Source organism: Colius striatus, chromosome 3, assembly GCF_028858725.1.
Source record: "Colius striatus isolate bColStr4 chromosome 3, bColStr4.1.hap1, whole genome shotgun sequence".
NCBI classification, from domain to species: Eukaryota; Metazoa; Chordata; class Aves; order Coliiformes; family Coliidae; genus Colius; species Colius striatus.
This window is the reverse complement of record NC_084761.1, coordinates 48022449-48044618: the sequence shown is the minus strand read 5'-3', so window position 1 is coordinate 48044618 and position 22170 is coordinate 48022449. Positions and strand designations below refer to the sequence as shown.

The 22170-nt window shown below is 40.2% G+C and overlaps 1 protein-coding gene across 1 annotated transcript in view; it reads left to right on the top strand.

The window, feature by feature from the left end:
* The window catches only part of BMPR1B (bone morphogenetic protein receptor type 1B), a 29963-nt gene extending 9898 nt beyond the window's left edge, over positions 1-20065 (top strand). The window contains exons 3-10 of the mRNA XM_010206472.2: positions 169-271; positions 6224-6320; positions 7115-7253; positions 13054-13246; positions 13682-13979; positions 16075-16250; positions 17622-17752; positions 19940-20065. Of these exons, the coding sequence (XP_010204774.1) occupies positions 169-271; positions 6224-6320; positions 7115-7253; positions 13054-13246; positions 13682-13979; positions 16075-16250; positions 17622-17752; positions 19940-20065 (1263 nt within the window). The remainder of the gene's footprint in view (positions 1-168; positions 272-6223; positions 6321-7114; positions 7254-13053; positions 13247-13681; positions 13980-16074; positions 16251-17621; positions 17753-19939) is intronic.
* Positions 20066-22170: the final 2105 nt, after the last annotated feature.

The window sequence follows — 22170 nt, the reverse complement described above, 5'->3', positions numbered from 1 at the left end:
ACGTTGCTGGCTATGCTCAGTGGCAGAAATCCTCACTCCACATATTCTAGAACTCTGTAACAGACTGCGTCCAGCTAACAAGCATATCTTTTTCTCCAGTGCCAGAGTGATGGTGTGTATTTACAACACAGATAATTGTTTGGCTTTCTGTCATATTCTTTGTTGCAGGACACTCCTATTCCACACCAAAGAAGATCTATTGAATGTTGCACAGGCCAAGATTACTGTAACAAACACCTTCACCCTACGCTGCCACCACTGAAAAATCGAGGTAGGAGGAAGTAAATCTAGTTACAAACTGATCTCTTACCACTGTTGCTCTTTGAGCCTTAAGAAGAAACAATGCCAAAACAAAGCACCTACTTCCAACTGCAGGTGATGAGACTGATACACTGTTAAACAATATCACTGAATTTCTGCAGGTCGTGGGGAGCAGTGCCTTGATCTGTGGTTGCTGACACTTTATGTTATTCCTGTTGCCTACATGCAGTGACCAGCAGATGCCTTAGAGTTGCACAGTGCTGTTACTAGCACAAACCTACTGCGTATTAGTGATTGTCCTAAAGACTTAGCTTAGTTGTGGCAGAAGATGCAATGTATGTCTTGCAATGTATGCTTTTAGCCAGGTAATAAAGTTGAATCCTCTTTCTAGTCCCTGCAGTGTGTGTTACTATTGTTTATAACTCCATACATATCTGAGACCAAGTCTCCTGTGCTTAATCAGTCAGTTCAAGTTGACTGAAGTCCATTAAGCTTTTCTTAAAGGTTTTAGCTTCTTTTGTTTGTTTAAACATCACATTCTGAAAGTTGGTAAAATTATTTCGGCTGGATGTTGCAGAACACGTTTTATAGGAATGTATTCCTAAGTAAATGTAAATTCATCCATGATAAGCTCTTGGCATTGGCAGCAATGGTCAATATTTGTGGTGTTCAGCATGGAGTTTGGCATGAAAGTAAGTTCAAGGTTGTCATCATGGCTTTCTGAGTTGAAAATCCAGACCAGTGTGCAGATGCACTCTTAATTATGCAGACAACAGATATGTACACAAATGCATGTTGAGAGAATGCCTTCGTTCATGTAAGCTGTTCCCTTCATTCCTGTGAAATGCTACACAGATGAGCTGCAGAATCAAGCCTGTGGAGAGTAGTATGTAAATATTTCACTGGTTACTAGCAAACCATTAAGTCGGGGAAACCTCATAACATTCTGTCTTCCAGCATAAGAGTTATGTAGTAGTTTGTTGGGTTTTTTTCATTTTAAAAAGTTCTTTGGACTTGGAGAGAAGGTTCAAAAGGAAGTCAATATTTGTTCACACTTTCTTAATATATCAATAAATATAATTTCAGTTTTGAAAAGGCTACCATGATTTCTTCTTGCTGCTGGCTGGGTTTATTCGGCATTAAAACTACTTAAAAATACTGAACCCATGCCTAACACTAGACATCTGCCCTATAAAGATTTTAGTTATTTGGCAGTACTGTCTGCTGTTTATACAGAAAGCAGTAAACCAAGCTTTTGGTAGTGACAGAAGTTGTTTGGATCAATGTTGGTTTTGCTCTGTGCGTATATGGCATAAATAAAGCATCACTGGAGCACCATGGTGGCAGACCCGTTAAACAGCAGAGGGAATGTTTGTTGAAACAAAATATTTAAGAGTTGGAACAGGATTCTACCTGCTTTGTGTTGCAAAGTTTTAGCATGACAAACAAAAGGCGATGTATTCACTCTACATATTCTGAAAACTTTTGTTTGAAATAAGCTCCTGCACTACCAGCATCCTGATAGTATATCAGGAGCTGCTTCATTAAGTGTGGCTGGACAGGGCTGAAGTGAGCAGTTTTATGAAAACCTTAAGTAAATACATCATTCATGGTGCCAGGCCTGTTTTAATTTGTCATTGCTGTATCCAAGTGTAAAAGCTCAAAGAAAAGCCATAGTTCAAACTGTAAAACCTCTCTGAAACCAGGTACAAACACTGTGTACAAATATATGTTTCTGCCAGTGCCCAGTACTATGGCTGTGATCATTGCTTGTGGTGGAAACATTTAGATCAGGCTGTGACTGACTGCATACTGTTAGGATTGTGTATAAAATTTAACATAAACTTAAAGCACAAAGAAAGAGAAGGTGAACTTTAAAACAAGCTTCTAGGAACAACATTCCGACTTCCAGGATTCCATGAAAAATATGTATGTTTCTCATCGTTTAAAAAACAAATAGAAATTAGGCTTCTGAGAAACCGAAAGTCTGAGGTCATATCTCACGGGAGAAAGAGTCTAGGGAGAGTGTCCAGCTGCAGGTCAGAGGTTGGTGAACTGCAAATTAACCTATGCACCAAGGTAACATCTACAAAGGCAAGCAACTTGTGTTCTCAAGTGCTTTTCCAGACCTGTGCTGGAAAGTGGATTTTATGCACACACCTCACACACCCCCACCATGAAAAGAAAGGAGGACCACAAACATGAAAGCAGGAGCTAGAAGAATGGTTAAAGCAAGGCTTGTTAAGGGAGACAGAAGGAACAGCAACTAAGCCTGAGTTTTGAGCTCATCTCGGTACAGAACTAGCAGGATAAAATACCCCAGAGAAAGCATGAAGTCCTCATCCCAGCTGCACATCTGTCTTACTAAGGAAATGAGAGTCATAATTGGTCCTGATACAACACCTCTGCTTTAAACAATAAAAGATATTCCTGGAAATCCCAGCAATTGCGCAGGCTAAGACTAGTCAAGAGGAGAAATATGTCTTTGCTGATTTAGAGCCTATATAAGCAGAAGTGGTGGTGCCACCATGTCTGGCTCCCTGCCTGTAGAGCCAGTGATGAATGGGCAAGGGAATGATTGGAAGAATGATGGGGTTTGATGTGTGCACACAGTCTCCACGCCTCAGATTTCACTGCAGTTTTTACTTGGATAACTGTAACATTGTGAACTGGAGGGACCTGGGGAGGGAGGAGAACCTCCTCTCCCTTTGATATGCTGACTTCTCCCTTGAACCTGCTGTGTGGCATTTTCAATGCACTCCTCAGCACAGTCCCAGGGATGGCAGAGTGAGGGGAATGAATGGTGGAGGAGGGGGATATCAGGGGAGAGTAACTGAGAGTTAGCTTTGTATCACCAAAGACCCTCCGTCTCTCTCTTTCGGAGCTACTCACCACTGACACCAGCACACACCACTGTTTGTATACGGCATTAAAATATTAAGGTGTCATTTGCTGGGCTTTGCTATTATCAACCAGCTGAGGTATGTAAAGAAGCTTTCCAAACCTACTGTGTGTTTGTTTTGTACTCACCCCAGCGTGCTCCTGGTGATCACTCACTGCTGCCTCAGTGGAAGCTGCTGCTTATTCTCATAACCTAGCTGCTTGGCATGTTGCAGTTGCCAAGTAAAGTAACACTAAAAAGCACAGCACTGAAGTTCTTAAAGGATAGAGTATCTCCATCATGCAGACTTGTGCCAATTGGTACCCACCACAATGTTCAGCATGGAGTCCATAAGCCAATGATAAAGCAGACTCACAGCTGAGCTGCCCTATCCTTCCATCTGGACAAGTTGATGCCAAATATGGTGCAAGGAAAGGGAGATACATACCGCTTCTCTGTGGGGAACAGCATAGACTGTAGGAGGAGAAAAGAACTGGTCTCCAGCAGCACCAGCTGAACCACTTAGTTGATCAGAACAGACATTGCTTGTGTGAGAATGGGGGCATGCTTTTAATCTTGTGTTGTCCTTGCGCCAGTGGGTTTATGAAGTCCTCAAGTGTGCAAGCAAATGAAATTCTGCTAAAATGCTTTGAAAACGCAGGAAGTATTTGAAAGGTGAGACAATAGCTCACTTAACATACGTTTTGCCTCTCATTGTATGTAGCCAAATAAATATAAAGACATATGGGAGTTATTCTCATGTCCTGTGAGAGCCAGTTGCATGCCTGTGCTGTGCATAGTGAACCACACTTGCCAGCACTAGGAATGTCACCTACTGTGAGACAGTAAGTGTTTCTGCTGCTGCTGCCTGCATCAATGACTCCTAGCATGGAGACAAAGACATGTTTCTTTGTGTCTTGCATGTTTTCCGTGCACTTGCTTTGACTAATTATATTCAAGTACCAGAATATTTTGCAGTGTTGGTGTCTGAATTTTGCTTGAGAGATGCATAGCACTTCCAAAATGCCTTCTGGTCTCTGGGAAAATCAAACTGCATTATTTCCTTTTCTGAATGGGAGAAACCCATTAGAAACATTGAGCACAGCATTTGGATCATTTTAAATGATTGGAATTTTATTAAGATTTCAGCATCTTTATCATTCCTCTCCCAAATGTATATACAGATACACATAGATAGCATGAACAGTGAGTGCTTTACAAGTTCTGGTAGTGCAATGTTTGGTGTCTGTGTAAATGCGCAGACTTCCATGGCTTTGCACAAGTATGATCTAAATCACACCCTCTGCATCTGACATCAACATTCATTACTGCTAAGCACAAACCCCCAACTTCTATGGTGGCTTATTCTGAGAAGTGGGAAAATGCTAGCTGCAGACAGATATCGAGATTTCTCCCAAGTACAGAAATCTCACTATATGATCTGCTTGCTCTGTTTATCCTTTCCTCAGCTGATGGGCTCCGACATCGTAAACTGTTACAAACCACGTATTTTAGAGGGAAATGGCTGGCCGATGCAGGCTGCTTACAAAGCATGAACTAGAGCCCTTGGCCCTGCTGAGCAGCCATCGCCTTCATGGGAGAGGTCAGGATTCCCCAGTGGGCTCTCGGTTTCAGTTCATAGCCCACTTGAAGTGGCAGGCCAGGTAGAAATCTGCTGTGTCAGAGAGAATGATGAGCTCCAGTGTTTTCCTGATAGACATTGTGTCAGGGTCTCCTTTCAAAGGCATTGGCTGTGTGTTGAATGTTTACATTGTTAATGCTCCCGGAGCAGGTAATGGCAGGTTAAAACATGACCAGTGTGATCAAAAGGTCCATTGGTTGGTAATCTCTATTTGTAGTGGAAAAGGGAAGGGAAGAAATAGTTTGGGGGCAAAACCAGAAGGAGAAATTGGATCTTTAAAATAAAAGAGCCTGACAATACACCAAGAGTCCCTTAGGAATCTCCTTGTCTCATTACCCTTGTAAATCTGAAACATAATAGCACCATTCCAGGATGACTCGATATGGATAGATTTCTTGCATTTTACAATGTGTTGGGCATTAGCATGAAAGAGGCATGACAGCAAGGCTGGGAGAGCTTCAGAAAACATAGCTCTCATTTGCAGGATACCAGATAGCAACTTAGGGAGGGCAGGGTGTGTCTGTGTGATGAAATGCCATAATTTTGAGACTTTGTTGGGTGGGAGAGGTTAAAAAAGAGGAGTGCTTGATTTCTTTCTTTTTCAACAGAGGAGCATGGATGAAAGTCAGATTCACTTGTCTGAGTTGAGACTACAGTTTGGAGGTTGATGGTTCACTTTAAAGGAGAATATGAGTCTCCCATGCAAAGATCAACAGGAACATTTTAATTGTTTATACTTAATGGCATTTTCTACAAGTTGACACATTTAATTGTCCAAGTGTTTTATAGAGTAGCTGCTGGAAGGACAGGGATGCCCACCAGCATAGGAAGGTCTTGCTTGCGACACAAGTCTACTACAGAGAGAATAGAGGATAAAATTCCTACTCAGGTGTTTAAAACAGGATCTGAGAGATGGATTATTCTTCAGTGATGGAAATATACCTTGAACGTCTCTGGTGTCCTGCCTTCTTGGGGGTTGAATGTCCGCTGAGTCTTCACTCCTAGGATAAATGCAATTATTTGTTATTTTATATTAATTACCTAATAGGATGTTACTTGAGTGATTTAAGATAAGAAGCTGTAATTTTCGTATGTCCCAGTCATTGCTTAGGTTAAGACACTGAGCTATGGATCTTAACCAATTTTTCATGAGAGCCAAACAGAGAATTGCAAATCAAGGCAATGTTTTGCCTGAGTGATGGATGAAAACTCAAACAGGCTTTTGGAGGTGCCAATTCTTCACTCATCAGTGAGGGTCAAAGACAAAGTACTCAAAATACCTGGGGAATCCAGGGATAGCTTGCATAGAGCCTTGCTTACAGAAAAGCAGGGAAATTAACTTGTGCTCATTGCACTTTTTAAGGCATGAATGTCTTTTGATACTGCCTTTGTACCACCTCCCTTTCCAAATTTTTCACCTTCCTTGTTTTTAACCCCAGACTTTGATGAAGGAAACATTCACCATAAGGCCCTACTGATCTCTGTGACTGTTTGCAGTATACTTCTGGTGCTCATCATCATATTCTGCTACTTCAGGTAAATAAGGAAATCTTTATCAACTTGTTAATGTTCTTCCCAAGATTTATCTTTTTGTAGGCTTGAAAATTTAAAAAAAATGAAGTGGACCTTAAGAGGGGGAAAAAAAAAAAAAGAAAAATTGTAGTTTCATTATGAGGAAAATTGTGTATTTTATTCATACTAGGCAAAAGTGTACCCATGTGATGTATTTCATATAGCATTTTGTCCAACCTAGAAGCCATTCAGGTAGAAGCAGAGATTATTCTTTGCTTGAGCCTAAGAAAGCCAGGGGACAAATTGTATGTAAGGTAAATAAACTTAAGGCTTCTAATTGTGTTTATGTGCTGAAGAACTTACCATAAAAAAGAACAGAGGAGTGTAAGTAAATGTGTGTAGAATATTATCATAATCTGCATACACTATGTTTAAATAATGTGTCACATTTTTAAAATAGTTACAGATCCCATGACCTAACCTCCTCTGGCTCCTAAAAGACCCACTGCAGTCAGTAAAATAAAACTATTTACTTGGTCTGTGTTGAAAATAAGTTTCTGAAATGAAAACATTTTGTTGCTTTGCAAACTTACACCCAATTACACAGTCTTTGAGTTTTATAATTGGAGTTTCGGTACTGCAAATGGTTGCTATAAGTAAAAATGAAAACTTTGGGCAGCAAGTCCAGCATATTCCTCAGGGAAGCAGAGGAAACAGTGAGTCTATACATGAAGCAAACATGAAGGAAGATGTGCATTATTCAATGCACGTGTGCTCATTGTATTCAAAGCTAATTTCACTTTCATGTAAAACGTCAGATACAAACGCCAAGAGACAAGGCCCCGCTACAGTATCGGGTTGGAGCAGGATGAGACCTACATTCCCCCTGGAGAGTCCCTGAAGGATTTGATCGAGCAGTCCCAGAGCTCAGGGAGCGGCTCCGGGCTCCCTCTCCTGGTAAGGAAGCAATATTATTTTGATGCAAATTCAAAAGGCAAAAATGAGTAGAGGGGAAGTCAAAATGAGGCGCGTGAGGCGCGAGTAATTGTATTTGTGTTGTCAGTTCTTGTTTTAGTTTCTGGTGTTTTTTTTTACTCTGCCAGAAATGGCAAGGGTTTAAGCTGGAGAACAGTTGCTTTAGAAGCAGGAGACTTTTTTTTTTTTTTTTTTAATATGGACAAAACCCAAAAGACTTCATTTCTTTTTTAAACTCAGCTCATTTCTAATTTTGGATACTGTAGGATAACTAAAGGCTACAATAGAGCTTACAGAAATTCATCAGGATTTACCCCAGTATACAGCACAGCATCTGTCCTGCTGGTCTTATTTTCTTGCTTTTTATGTGCAATACACAAAAGCATTTCAAACACTGACAAATTGTCTTTATGTTAAAGGAACTGCAGTTCGTCAAACTTGGAACCTTTTTACGTGTAGACTTCACTTTGCATTCAGAAGTGGAGAACGAATTATTTTTTCTTGTAGTGTGGCAATCTCAAAGGTTAAAGGCACAAGGATGGAGTTTGTGGTTACTTCTGAACTGACTCCTGGATGACTGAGCCCCCTGAGCTCCCCTGCTGAAAAAACAGAAGTTTTATCTTCTGTGGCAAAACATTTCTATTCACTAGTGTTTTTGTTTCTGGGATTAATCATTGCTTTTTAGCACTGAAAAAAACCCCAAACCTAGACACAAACAAAAAAAGGCAGATTATTTATTTAAAATACTACCTCTGAGAAAATAAATTAGATTTCATTTTTCAGAGATGATATGTCCCTCCTGCCTCACAAACCTGTTAGTTTGTAGTGATCCTGTTACTGCAGATATTGTCCAGTCTCCGAGTACTACATACTATGCATCTGGTTTTGCCCACACATCTTTTTTCTGTGCTCTAAAGAAGAAATAAAATGAGAAGTTTTATAATTCTTTAAAACAGAGCAACAGGGTGAGTGGTTGGCAAAAACCTTAGAAAACTCAATTTGTTCTGGCAGGAGAAAGTGCTTAGAGACCCATTTAAATAAAGTGCTGACTTTTTAGAAAATCCAGTTTTCTGACAATTAACATAGCTATTGAGAAAAAAAGCCAAGCTTCGAAATGGGTACTGTGACTGATGCTGAGTATGAAAAACCCATGGCCATTTTTCTCTGTTGAGAGAAACTCTGTCATTTTGGTCTAGGCTTCAAGAAAGCTCTGTCATATTGTATAGTAATGTCACTTTACCAGCCATGGAAAGGAAGAGATCATGCTTACAATTTAGGACCATTCCTAATGGGTGCTTCCAGTTGATTTAATTGCGAGGAGTTATTGCTTTTGTTTTTGTTTTTTGGTTGGTTGGTTGTTTTTTTTTTCATAGCACCTACCACATCAAGGTCTTGGTCTGCACTTGGTGTTCTTACCTGTCACAGTGACAGAAATAACCCAGTAACGTACAGCAAATACAAGGAACTTGGTGGTGGTTGTTTTGAGAGAATACTTCCAGCAGCCCATATGGGTATATGGCTTGATGTTTCATCCCAGGATGCCCTTGAGACATAAAGGCTGGAGTAATGCTGATTGTGTCCCAGTGAGCTGGTTGCAGATGGGATGTATGGTCTTATTGATGTCCCCAGATCTACTCTTGTGGTGCACAGCAAATATAACTTCTGCTAGTTAACTGCTGTGGCTGAGATGGCATCCCAACTGGATCATTGCTCAGTACAGTAGCTGTCAGAGCTGTGCTGGTGCTCTGTGAAGCAGAAACCATCCTGTCTTCTGCCAGGCCTCCTCTCAAAAGCCTGGAGACTTTACAGCCAGCGGATCAAGTGTTCTTCCTCAAGGCATCCCAGACTTTCCCCTTAAATAGTGATTTTCTGTGGGAAAGAAGAAAAATGAGAGTTATAATAAATCTTGTAGTTGGTAATAGATGTTTTCTGCATTTCCCAGACAGCAATAACTACTACAGCCTCCTTGGAAAAACACAGATTGATACCTCTGGGTCTATGCCTGAGACAAGTATATAGAAAGTGCCTGGTAATAATACTCTAGATGTTATTGTGGAAGAATTTGGTTTTGACTGTATTATTTCTTACACAAGGACTAAACCATCCAAAGTTGTTACTTCAGGAAAGTAAGCTGAAAATTTATTATGAAGTGTCATTTTATGCCAAACAGTAATGTTTTCCTTCTGTGCAGAACATTTATTCTAATGGGTACAATTGTTATACCAAACCCAATTGTATTGAGTCTTTGACTTTTAGCAAGTGTTCTTTCTTCTGACTTGTTCATACTTCTAACAGAAAAGTTGCTGCAGGTCAAATGCTGCAGGTCAAATTTTAAACCAAGACAAAATACAGCAAGTTGTAAATAAAGGCTTTGACCCAGCCACCTGGATACCCAATCAAATCTGTGCAAACAAGGAGAATCCTGTTGGCCTTGACAGAGCAAGAAGTGTAGGCAAAGCTGTTGCCCCAGTGGAGCCACATGAAAAATCAGGGGAGATGAGATGCTAGGGACATTTATTTCAGTGGTCTGTATGAAGAGTTTGCTGAATTACAGTTTGGTCTCTACCTACTCATGTATTTTTTCCTAATTCCTCTTCCACTGAATTTTACTTTTCAAAGTATTGCATACCAGCCATTAGGTATGAAGTACTCTGTTCAAACTAGTAATGTTAATAAAATGTTAACACATTTTGCTGAACACATTTTGCTGAACATCAGAAAAATAGAATGCAGAAAGTAGAGATAGTTTTTAATTGGATTAATTCTAGACAGGGAGTGGAAACAAAGGACTGTGTAACCATACCTGGCTGCTCAAGCAGTGAAATACACAGATTTGAAAAGAAATTTTAAAAGCCCCAACCTCAGTCAGTGTAAGTAATTCACATGAACATGTCATTCAGTGTGCTTATGAGATCAGTTCATCCAACAATTTTGATTAACTGATTGTGTTAGAAATCATAATCAGTTTATGATTCAAGAAAGGGCTAAATTTCTTAAAATAAAATAAATTGTTCGTAGGAAATTGCTTGACCAGTTCTAGCAAGAGGAAAACAGGTTAAGGCCCTTCACATAGTATTCTGCCGCCTGAAAACCCATAACACAAATGTGTTTTTCATTTTCTTAATGTAATTTAATAAGGAACTTTTCATCATTAGGTATTGTAATTCCATGTACTTTATGATACCATTACATATATTTACACAAATTAAGTTATTTGATATAACTGCATTATTGTTCAGGATGCATTTTTAAAATGGACAAAATAGAAAGCAACAGTGCTAAAATGACATTACAAAATGTTACAGCAAAATTCCGATGTAATATAACTGTTGTTCAATCATATATGAGGGTATAAAGGAAAATAAATCAATTTTTAAAACTAAGGCTAATCTCTGTTGTTGGCTTTCATTGATATTAATAAAAAATAATGACACTGGAGCCACCATCTTGGAACTCAAGATAATACATTGCTAATAGAATGCAATATTGCCAATACAGTGCATTTGTAATACAATGCAATACATTGCAATAATATTATTGCATACTAATAATACATTGCAAGGCTGAAAAAATGGAATTCTGTGTAAGCAACAGAAGAAGAAAGATGGGAAATAGATCTTCATAACTACCACTGTATGTTTTTCTTCTTTAAATTGTCTAATAGGAAAAAAAATATTACAAAATAAATGATAATAGACTTTACCTATTAGATTTTGAGTTAGTGTTTGGACACACAGTCTTGCTGCAGTTGTAACAGTCCTGCTCTGCATTACCAAACTGGTGGTTTCCACTGAACCTGACTGAGATAATAAAGAAAATTATTTTAAAATCAAGCTTTGATCATTTTTGTCAGTCAAGATTGCAAAAACATTTTGGATTACATGAAATGCATATGATTTTCTAGGAATTCAGACAGTGCACTCTTGTTGCAATGAACTGCTTGAAATTTGTATATGGATGTTGGCAAAACCAAGATCTCGAATTTGCACTTATTCAATTTTTTTTCAATTGCTTGGGCTAGATGAAAAAACTCCTTGTGTTAGAAGTCATAAAGTTATTTCGTTTCAAAATCTTATAGAAACCTGCCAAACCAAAATTCTTTAGCTATGGATTGAACTGGCAACACCGAAGCATGAGAGGGTAACTTTTTAATCTGTGGTTATACTAGGGTGAGGCGGAGTCGGCCACGAGCACCAGGGGGTTGTGTTGCAGCATCTGAGTTTTTATTTGTGACTTTTGGAAATCATGTGACTCCTGTGGATGTGCTCTAATCCTATGAGAATATAGTAGTCTCTATTTCACCAATATTTTTTTCTAGTCATAAAAGCTTGTTCAATGTAGTATCAGCCCATCTGCTATGTGGGGTTTGCCATTCTTATGAAGGACGTCTCTGCAGTGCTGCTGAGTACATCTCATGTTACAGCTCCACAAATGGTTTGACACTCAAGAAGAGTGTGTCCAGCAGGTCAAGAGAGGTTCTCCCTCTACTCTGCCCTAGTGAGGACTCATCTGGAGTACTGTGTCCATTTTTGGGCTCCCCAGCTCAAGAGGGACAGGGAACTTCTGGAGAGAGTCCAGCGCAGGGCCACCAAGATCAGAAAACTGGAGAATCTTCCTTATGAGGAAGGGCTGCGGGAACTGGAGTTGTTCAGCTTGAAGAGGAGACTGAGGGTAGATCTCATTACTACTTACAAGTACTTAAAAGGTGTATGTGAAGGAGATAGGACATCACATTTTTTCATGTGCAGTAATAGGACTAGGGGTTAGGGACAAAAGCTGGAACACAAAAAGTTCCACTTAAGAAAAAACTTCTTTCCTGTATAAGGTGACAGAGCTCTGGCACAGGCTGCCCAGGGAGAGTGTGGAGTCTTCTTTTCTGGAGGTTTTCAAAACCTGCTTGGATGCTTTCCTGAGTGACCAGGTCTAGGTGGACCTGCTTGAGCAGAGGGGTTGAACTATATGATGTTTAGAGGTTCCTCCCAACCCCTACCATTATGTGATTCTGTGACTTTAGCATCAGTTTACAGTACAGCCACTGACAAAGCTGGTATGGATGCTAGAAAAGGCAGATTTAAAGCTGTGTTTCCATAGCTTAGAAAAAAAAAAAATCTTACTTTTTATTGCCGTGTAATGATGACGATTAAAATTAATGGAGTCACATGGGTTCTAACTGTGGAAGTAGTGGTTGAGGTTTCTTAACACCAAATTTATATTTGGTAATTATTAGACATTTTCAATGAAGTTGATAGAAAGCTAGTCTCAATAATTTTCCTAGTTCTGGAGCACTGGCATGTGTTTGGCACTTGTGAGCCTTACTTAGCCTCAATGGTGTTAGGTGTGTAACAAACCTCCCTGTTTTAATTAAAGATGTGTTATCTATCCCTTTGGAATTTGGTTTGGGTTGGGGTCACCAGGAGTGTTTTCTGTCAAAGCTTTTTAAAAATTAACAACAACAACAACAAAAAAAAAGCCACAAAGTTGCCACCTTGCACAGGAAAATAAAAATGTGAAGTTCAGTAGTCAAATGTTTTCTTCACACAGACCGATTTACTTTCCTGAGAGGCCACAGTGCATTTTGGAAATGCATGGAAGGGCTTTTTCACAGCGGCAGGAATGGCCTCAGCAGCACTGCATCCAGGGGGAGTCGTGGAGCATCTGCATTGTGTAGCTTTGCTGCAATCCAAGTTTCAATGGCTATGTATTCCTGTTTCCACCAGGAGGGCGATGAATGCAGAAGGCTTCTGTGGAGCAAGCTGTAACTGCCTGTCTTGGCATTTCACAGGTTCAAAGGACCATTGCAAAACAGATTCAGATGGTAAAGCAGATTGGAAAAGGTCGCTATGGAGAAGTCTGGATGGGAAAGTGGCGTGGTGAAAAGGTAGCCGTGAAAGTGTTTTTTACCACGGAGGAAGCCAGCTGGTTCAGAGAAACAGAAATCTACCAGACTGTCCTGATGAGGCATGAAAATATTCTCGGTGGGTGAAACTGAAGAGAATAATTTGATGGTGTACAGGTTTCTGAAGTTTAATAGTTTTATATTTGCTGTTGTCTGATGCCCTTTCCTATGTGCATTGTTACCTGCTGTGCTCTGCAATTAGCCATCCAGCACTTTTCAGAAGAAACATGTTTCAGGGATTACTGAAACAGAAATAAATGTTAAAAAAGAAATGAGGTTTGGGGAATATTACTCTAAGCACTATGTGTCTGTTTCTGCCACTTGTATTTCCATATCTGGGCTTTCTGAAAATGTGTTAAAAACTAGAAGTGAGACATAGTTGCATGGAAGTAAGATGAAAGAAATTAAGTATATTATTAAAATAAAACTATTGAAGTGACTTATAGTTCAGAGTTCTGAGCAGTCAAAAAAAGTCCTGAGAAGTATTAATTTTAATGTTTGTTTGTTTTTGCAGGATTCATTGCTGCAGACATTAAAGGTACAGGATCTTGGACCCAGCTTTATCTCATCACCGACTACCATGAGAACGGCTCACTTTATGATTATCTAAAATCTACTACCTTGGACACAAAAGCTATGCTAAAACTGGCTTACTCCTCCGTTAGTGGCTTGTGCCACCTGCACACTGAGATCTTTAGTACTCAGGGCAAACCTGCTATTGCCCACCGTGACCTAAAAAGTAAGAATATCCTGGTGAAAAAGAATGGCACCTGCTGTATAGCAGATTTGGGCTTGGCTGTTAAATTTATCAGGTGAGTAGAAGTTAGGAGGGTGAGGAGAGATTGGTAAATCAGATGCAAATGCTGGTTTAGTTGCTGACTGAGGAAGCGTGCAGGTGTGTGTAAGCACATGCAGTGTATTTACATACCTTTCAGCCTATGCTTACCTATATGTGAGGTGGGACTACCTCTGTGGGTGAGAATGTCACATAAACACACAATGCAGGTGTATAAATAGTTGGTTTTTAATTATTTGGCTCATCAGTTGCATTTGCATGAAGATTCAGCTTTCATCACTTTGCCCTCAGCAACCTGAGTATTGCTGCCACATGCTAAAAGGACATAGCACTGATAAGTTGAAGTCCCATCTGTAAACTTGTCACTGGAGCTTTCAGCCTGATTCCAAGATAATTCACTCGCAACTTATATACTAATCATTTGCACAAGTTACTAATTGGGATTTATTGAAAAGCACCCAATTTGGACTGCCTTTTGTTTCATTTCCTACAAATCAAATTGCTGAAGTACAGATTTGATTTTTGAAATGGCTTTTAAATTTGATTTTAAAAAGATGGTTGTGTGTTTAAACAACTTAGAAAGAGCAGACAAGTAGGACTTACTCACTCCTGGGATTCATGAGGGAGTCATCTCTGTCTGGCAGCTCTATTCAAAAGGAGCTTGAGCTCTCCACACTGGTCCTGGTGGTGGAAACGTGTTACAGAGTCTCTGATTATTCTATGTACAGAATTGTGGTCATTGATTGAAGGTTTCCATTTCAGAGGTCAGCTTTGAAGCCATGTGCTCCCTGAAGTATAAAAAAAAATGTGAGACTTATGTACAAATCTTGAGCTGAAATTATTCAGAGTGTAAGGAAAAACAGTTTTTATGTGGTCTTCTCACCATTCACTTATCTGTCTGTTTTCTTGGTGAGGCTTTTCCGTTTTGAACTTGACCTTTCTTTAGGAGATGAGAAAGGACAAGTACAGAGCAGCACACTGCTTAGGTGTGAACGGAGAAGAGCTAGGAACTAGGAAGTGTTGCTATAAAAGGAATTGAAATATGTATTTATTGCTGTCCAAATGACTTCATGTTATGCGCTTGGCTTGGTTTTCTGGTGAAGCCTTCTTTAGACAGCATTTCTTTGGCAATGACCAAGAACACAAAAAGTTTAGTAAAGTTCTCTGCATTTCTCACTTTATTAGAAGTATTGCAAGATGGTGCGATTTGTGTTACATTCTTGGAGCTAGTTATACAGAAATGCCACCAGCAGATGTAAGATTTATTGGCTGTGTAGGTGACTGGTTGAATCTCAGGCTTAGCTTTTTTTGTCATTTTCATAGTAGTATGTGAAAAAAAATGCTGTAGGTGAAGAAAATCACAGAAGAAGATGTATAATTATTCTGTGAGATTTTGTTGTATCCATCGCGTTTAAAAATGTACATTTTGAAGGTGAGTAAAGGGAAACAGATCTTTCTAAGCAAACTACAGTATGTGTAAAACTTTTAAAAAACAATAAAACTGATGCAACTGAATCTGAGTTAATAGTAATAGAAAATGCAGTCATAATTAACAGGAATTTGCTTCCTGTTAGATAGACATTATGTCTTCTGATCAGTGGGTGACAACATATTTAGTTAGATTTTGATGTGAAAAGGTTGAGAGAGATAAACATAATGCATGCAGAAAAAACCAGACTGATCTTCCTTGCAGGACTGATTTACTATAGTTAAGTGATGCTGCCCTAGCTATTTAGTGTCCTCCATTAATTGCTAAGACTAAAGCATTAGGTGGTGGAGTACATTAGGAGATTTGATTGTTATCACCAGCATTAGAGCTCAGGCTAATGCTAATGAAATCTCACAAATGTTACAGCGTCCCTGTTGAGTCTTATCTCTTTAGTGGTTCTGCATTTGAATGCTTAACATAGCCTCGGGCAGGTCAGCCTTTGAGCAGGGGTTGCCTTAGCACTAAGAAGCTTTCCTCCTAAGTATTGTTCCATTAAGATTATGCATTAGTTTTGACCTTATTTGAAAGTGGATGTGGTGTGAATTTACTACTTTCCCCCATCTAAATTGCTTTCTTTTCTTCTTTTTTTATGCCTTTTTTCCTTCCCTTCTTTTTCTTTTAGTGATACAAACGAGGTAGACATCCCTCCAAATACCCGTGTAGGAACAAAACGCTATATGCCTCCCGAGGTGCTGGATGAAAGCTTGAATAGAAATCACTTTCAGTCGTACATCATGGCTGATATGTACAGTTTTGGACTTATCCTTTGGGAGATAGCAAGGAGATGTGTTTCAGGAGGTAAAAATCTGGGAGGTCACTTTTAACTGTGTTGATGAACCTTATTTATCTTCCATTACATATTTTCTCTGGGTATTTGTTTTTACAGTAATAAATGTGGATAAACCATACAGGTAACTCTTAATATCTGTTGACTTGTTGAAATTTATTTGAAAACATCAGTCAGTGCTACTTTGACAGCAAAGATTTTGACCATATTTTAATGGCTCATTTGAAGGCAGCAGATGCCTGCACTGGAAAAGGAATACGGAACTCATCTGGGGACCTTTTCCAATGGCAGCACATCTTTGCTTGACCGGGAGTATTAATCTGTTTTAGCAGAAAGAAAATAGTGATTTTTGTGTTTTGTTAGAGTTATATAAAACGAGGAGGACAAACAATTTGGGAAGATATTGTGCTGCTATTTGAAGTAAATACTCTGTTTATGAGACAAGCAGAAAAACAAGACAAAACAGAAGGAAGTGACATTTGTCATACCAGTGATGTGCTGACTTTCCTTCTGATATGAAGCATTCAAGTATGAGGACAGCAATGATAAAGCAATGCAGCCAGCTGCAGACTCGGACATAAATCCATCCTTTTACATGTAGGCTATGTGTGCTTTCTGCATGTAGAGCTCAACGTAGTGTAGAAATTATGGGTGTTATTACCTCTATTTTGCCACCGAGGAAAGTGAAATGCAGAGAAATGACTTGGCAGCAGTTACGTGCCAGATTGGTGGCAAATAAAAGTACAGCATGTCTCTCTCGGGTCTATTCTACCTTCACCAGACTTTATGGGTCTTTAAAGCCTGCAGTAATGTGCTGAGTGCTTGCTCCATGCTTACCCTAGAAGGGCTAAATTTCACCGATGAGCAACATGATTCCTGTGTTTACAAACTGATAAAGTGTATTGCAATGAGGCAATGTAAAATCTGTAATATTGTTGTCTTTGTCACAGTGCACAAAGAGTAGTACCTTTCTGTGCTCTGAAAAGGCACAGAATTGCCCTTTAGTATATACCAGGGTCCACTGATAAGAAGGAGACCTAATTCAAGCTTAATTCTCTGCCAGATTACTTTGATATAGCCCTATGCTAATAGTTCTTTCTGTGATAACTTACTGGAAATTGCTGGGCTGGACAGCGGTGGTAGAAATTGTCTCATGTGGCAAGTGACTATGCTTTCAGATTAAGATACCTGGACAGTCTTTACATGACAATAGTTACGTTGGAACCTGACAGTGGAAAAAAATCCTAGGGCAGGGAAGTCCTTTGAAGGAGAAGTACATCTCATTGTTAAACCATAGGGTTCAATTTGTTACAAAATGAGAGGGGAAGAGGGTAGTGGAAGGTGTCTTCTGCAAGTGATGGGCAACTAATTGTGTCTTTCAGGAATAGTTGAGGAATACCAGCTTCCATACCATGATCTTGTGCCCAGCGACCCCTCGTATGAGGACATGCGGGAGATTGTGTGCATCAAGAGACTGCGACCTTCATTTCCCAACAGATGGAGCAGTGATGAGGTACTGTCCCTTTTAAAGTGCAGCCTACGTTTTTCGTCAGAGCAAGTGAGTCAGGTTGACCCAATTCTGCATCATTTTGAGTGAGGAGGAGCTTTACCACTGGCGCTAATGCCAGTTACAGGGCTCAGGAAGGAGTGTGACCTTCTCAGATATCCTTAATGAAGATTTCAGGGCCTTGGGGGCCATAGCCTACAATATTTGCAAGTGAGCTCCTCGTATGCTGTCTGACAGATCCCACAGCAATATCAGGCTGTGCTCAGGCCTTCTTAGTGCTCCCTGTTTTCCCCTTGTAAACGTTCTGCTTTCTGCTTCCAGCATTAATAGCATTAAATCGGTGGCCAGCTGAAAATTTTGAAAGAGGAATTATTTTGTAGTGTATAGTGCAGTGGCAGCATGCTTGGTGCACTGGCAGCTACTTCAGCGTGTACTAATGTATAGACTATAATTCCAACCTTTTTCCTTTTCTTCTTTAAAGACGGAAATGTGTTCTGCCTCTGAATGCGTGTACAGCATTTCTGTGATCACAGGTGCACAGGCTTGGAAACATGGGGATTTTACCATGATTTTACGCTAACATGAGCACAAGATATTAAGTTGCATTCTAATGGTAATGATATGCAATAGTACTGGCCACAGCAGCTGGACTGCAAGAAGGAGCGCTGGTCATTCACCCTTTTACATCTTACAGAAAACAGTGCTCTTGCACCTCTTCACATTTTAGCAAAATGGGCTACAGATGTGGCCTTTCAGAGGAGATGCAGGATCCAGAAAATGCTTCCCAGAATAAAAAGAGGGATTGAAGGAGCTGGGGGAGAATCTGAACTCTCCCTGCTGAGCATCTGTAATGAACAAAGTTGTGCTCGTAGGACTGCATACCAGCAGTTGAGGTTCTGCAGGTAAACCAGCTGACTGCTCTTGAGATGCTGTGGAGGAGGAATCATTAATCGTGTTAATTGGTACAATTTAATGCTGTAAAGTTTTCTACAGTCACAGAAGACAGCTGCCATTTGGGAATAACAGTGTGTAGATTAATGTTCTGCAGGTATATGACAGATTGGAGTGGCATGAAATGTAGGCAATTTGGTAATGTGAGGGGAAAAATGAAACAGCCTCCCTGGGAGACATGAGGGCTTGTGAGAAGCCAGTGTGAGAAGATCTAACCAAGACACACCTGCCTAATCCTCTCCCTAGCCAAATCCCTCTGAGCCTTCTGATCAGGAGTGGGAATGCTGGAGGAAGTGCTGTTAGTATTGATTCTGGGAAGGGCGTTTGTGTGGTGGCACACTGTGTGTGTTTGGTCTGCTACCACAATGGAGGACTGGGGAGGCTCATTGAAACAACTGTTTTTGATTAATTGGTTAGTGTGGTCGGTAATCCCACTTATGGCATTCCAGTGATGAGAGGCAAATTTCTGGTACATAAAACTCCGCATCACCAAAACACATTTGCAAAAATCCACATTAATCTGAGACATATTAACCTGGTCTGGGCAATGCTGGTGGTGTTTATGCTTAATGCCTTTCAGAGTTTGCACTGCTTATGGGACATGAGCCTCATGAAAGCAGAGCAAGGTAGATGAGATGAAAAATTTCTTTTCTTTCCTGTTGTAGCAAGCAAATCTTCAGGCAGTGTAAATCTGTTGGCTGATGGGGTATTCAGCTGGCTGTCCTGGCCTATGTGGTGCTTTATGTTTGAAAGAAGGTAGTAGACAAAGAGCAGGCACATATGCTCATTTTCCAGGATGGCAAAGGCAATGCTGAGATGCTGTCAGTAAGAGTTCTTGCTGCTATCTTGCTGTCTATGTTTCAGAAGCAAGCAGGGGATGGAGTGGACAGGACAGAGCCGAGCTGAGTGCTGGCAGGCAGCTTTCCCATGGGGGCAGCTGGGCAGGAGCCACAGATGAAATAATAAGCTGCAGAAGGGAAAATAATAAAAGTGCTTTTGTGGAGCACAAAGCCAAGTCTAGACTATAACTTGTCATAAATTATAAAAGTAATTGCCATGCTTGGAGAACTAGCATACAGAAAACAAAAGCTCTCAAAAAAACTATACCAGACCATGTGTTGTCTTTTCTTCAGCTACCCTTAGAAAAAACATTTTCTCTTTAGTATTTTTGGCATTGCCGCCAACTGCAGTATCTTCTTCCATTGATCCAGGTGGGACTTTCTCTTCCGTTTCTTTCCACAGTGCCTACGGCAGATGGGGAAGCTGATGATGGAGTGCTGGGCTCACAACCCTGCCTCCCGGCTCACAGCCCTGCGGGTCAAGAAGACACTTGCCAAAATGTCAGAGTCGCAGGACATTAAACTCTGATGCAGTCAGAGGCAGCTCTCATGAAGGCCCATGAGAATGGACTTTCTCTTGCAGGCAGAAGTCCTGAAGAGGTATCGAAAGGCTTTGGGAATAAGTACCTTGAATGCAGTCATGCATATGAGCAGCTGTAGGTTTGTCTGACAGGTTTTGAGGAGACTATCCTTTGCAAATATCAGCAGAATTTTGACATGAAAGAATAGAAGAGGCTTGTCTGCCCTTATTTACAAGGGGACATACAGTTTTAGTAACTGGTTTAAGATTACGCATGTTGCTTTCCATGAAAGCCACTTATTATTTTATTATTATTATTATTATTTTGATTGTTTAAAAAGATACTGCTTTAATTTTTATGAAAATAAAACTTTTGGTTAGAAGTAAAAAAGATGTATATTGTTACATTAAAAAAAAAAAAGGAGGAAACTCTGCTGAAAATGAAAGCAAAGTGACTTTTCCACATATAAAGAGACTATTGCACTCCAGCATTTAAAAAACAAAAGGAGAGTGAGTCTGTGCAGCTCAGAGGAGCTGTAACGGAAATGATCTTAAAAGCTGCTTCACCTGAAGAGATGACTTTCCATAGCCTTACTTGTGCAAGGGGTTCATGGTGGAGCACAATCCTATCCCTGCCATTGCTAGCACAGGCAGACAGGTTCCTGGAAGTGGCCTGTCCCAGGTCAGGTCCTACTGTCTCGGAGGTATTTGGGAGATGTATGAATATGGTTCAGTTTGACTTGTTTGCGGAAGCTGTTCACGTTTCCATGAAATCTGATGGGTAGGGTACCAGGATGATAAACAAGTGCCTGTTTTCTTGGCTTTCTTTCCCCCCACTGCAAAGTATTTTGTGTGTGAGTAGAAATGAAGTACACATTTGGATCCGCTGGCGAATTTGAAAGTGCCGTGACCTACATATGCAACCACTGGGTAAGAGGAAGTTCCTTGTGAGGAAAAATTATTAGCTTGCTCTTTCACCTGTGTAAAGTGAGGTATCCATCAACAACCACAGTTGGAAAAAAGAAATAATCAGTGTTCTCTTTTTTTAAGGGAATGTGGAAAACCTCAAAATGCCCGTTATCAGGATGGCAATCATTTTGCTTTCATCTTAAGGATACTGTGGTGGCCACAGTAGGAAGCTGACAGGGAAGGAATGTGAGACTCAGGTGGGCAACAAGAGCTGTGGGATGCTGCAGCAAGCAGCAGGTGGGTGCCTCCAGTGCTTCTCCCTCTGTTATGAGAGGCAAAACAAACCAAACAATTTTGCTCAAGCTTTATCTGCCTTACTCTTTTGGGTGGTCCTCCAGCAGTCTCCATGCCCCTGGGAGCTGCCACATGATAGTGACAGGCTCTGCCACCAAGCTGGGATTGTGTAGTACCGTGGTTCCCAGCAAGAGGAGCTCTTAAGGAAGAAGAGCAATGAGAAACATATTTACCTTTCCCCATTCTTCCTTCCTGGGGCTGCAGCAGTTGCTGCAATATTAATACTACAGAAGGGGAAATGAGAGGTGAAATATTCCTCATAAAATGTTTTCTTTGGAAAGGTCTGTTCTTCGTCACATTATCAGAGCTGAGCTCTACTGGAGTTACCGGTTTACCCTTCTTTACCCTTATTTTTATTTTTTTTTTAAACTAGCTGTGTCCTGTTTTATTTAGATGGTGTTCAGTTTAATTTTGAAATAAGTCCTTACAAATGCTGCTTTGATTCTGCTAAGCCTATTTCAGAACTGGTATAATTGCCACGTCAGATTTAGCCTCAGCATTTCTGTAATGCTTCTTTTTTTCTTTTTTGGACAAAACTGATTTATTTGTGGTAGGTATATAATTGGTGTTTAGCTTCATGGCTCCCTGAAGGTATTTTTAGCTGGAAAAATTACCATTTTATACTTTTGAACTAACAGAGAAAAATGCGGAGGTTCAAGAGAACCAACAGACCTCCATGATTCTAGGTCTTAAAGAGTTTAATCACAGGATTTTTGTTAATTAGAATGTTTTTTCCGTGGTGCAGTTTTGCTGCCTGTAGTAAAAACCACTGAGCAATGCAAAAAGAAAATCTTTGAGACTTAAAAATACACTGAACCCTGGCCCCTAGAGGTTGGTCCCACCTCCGAGCT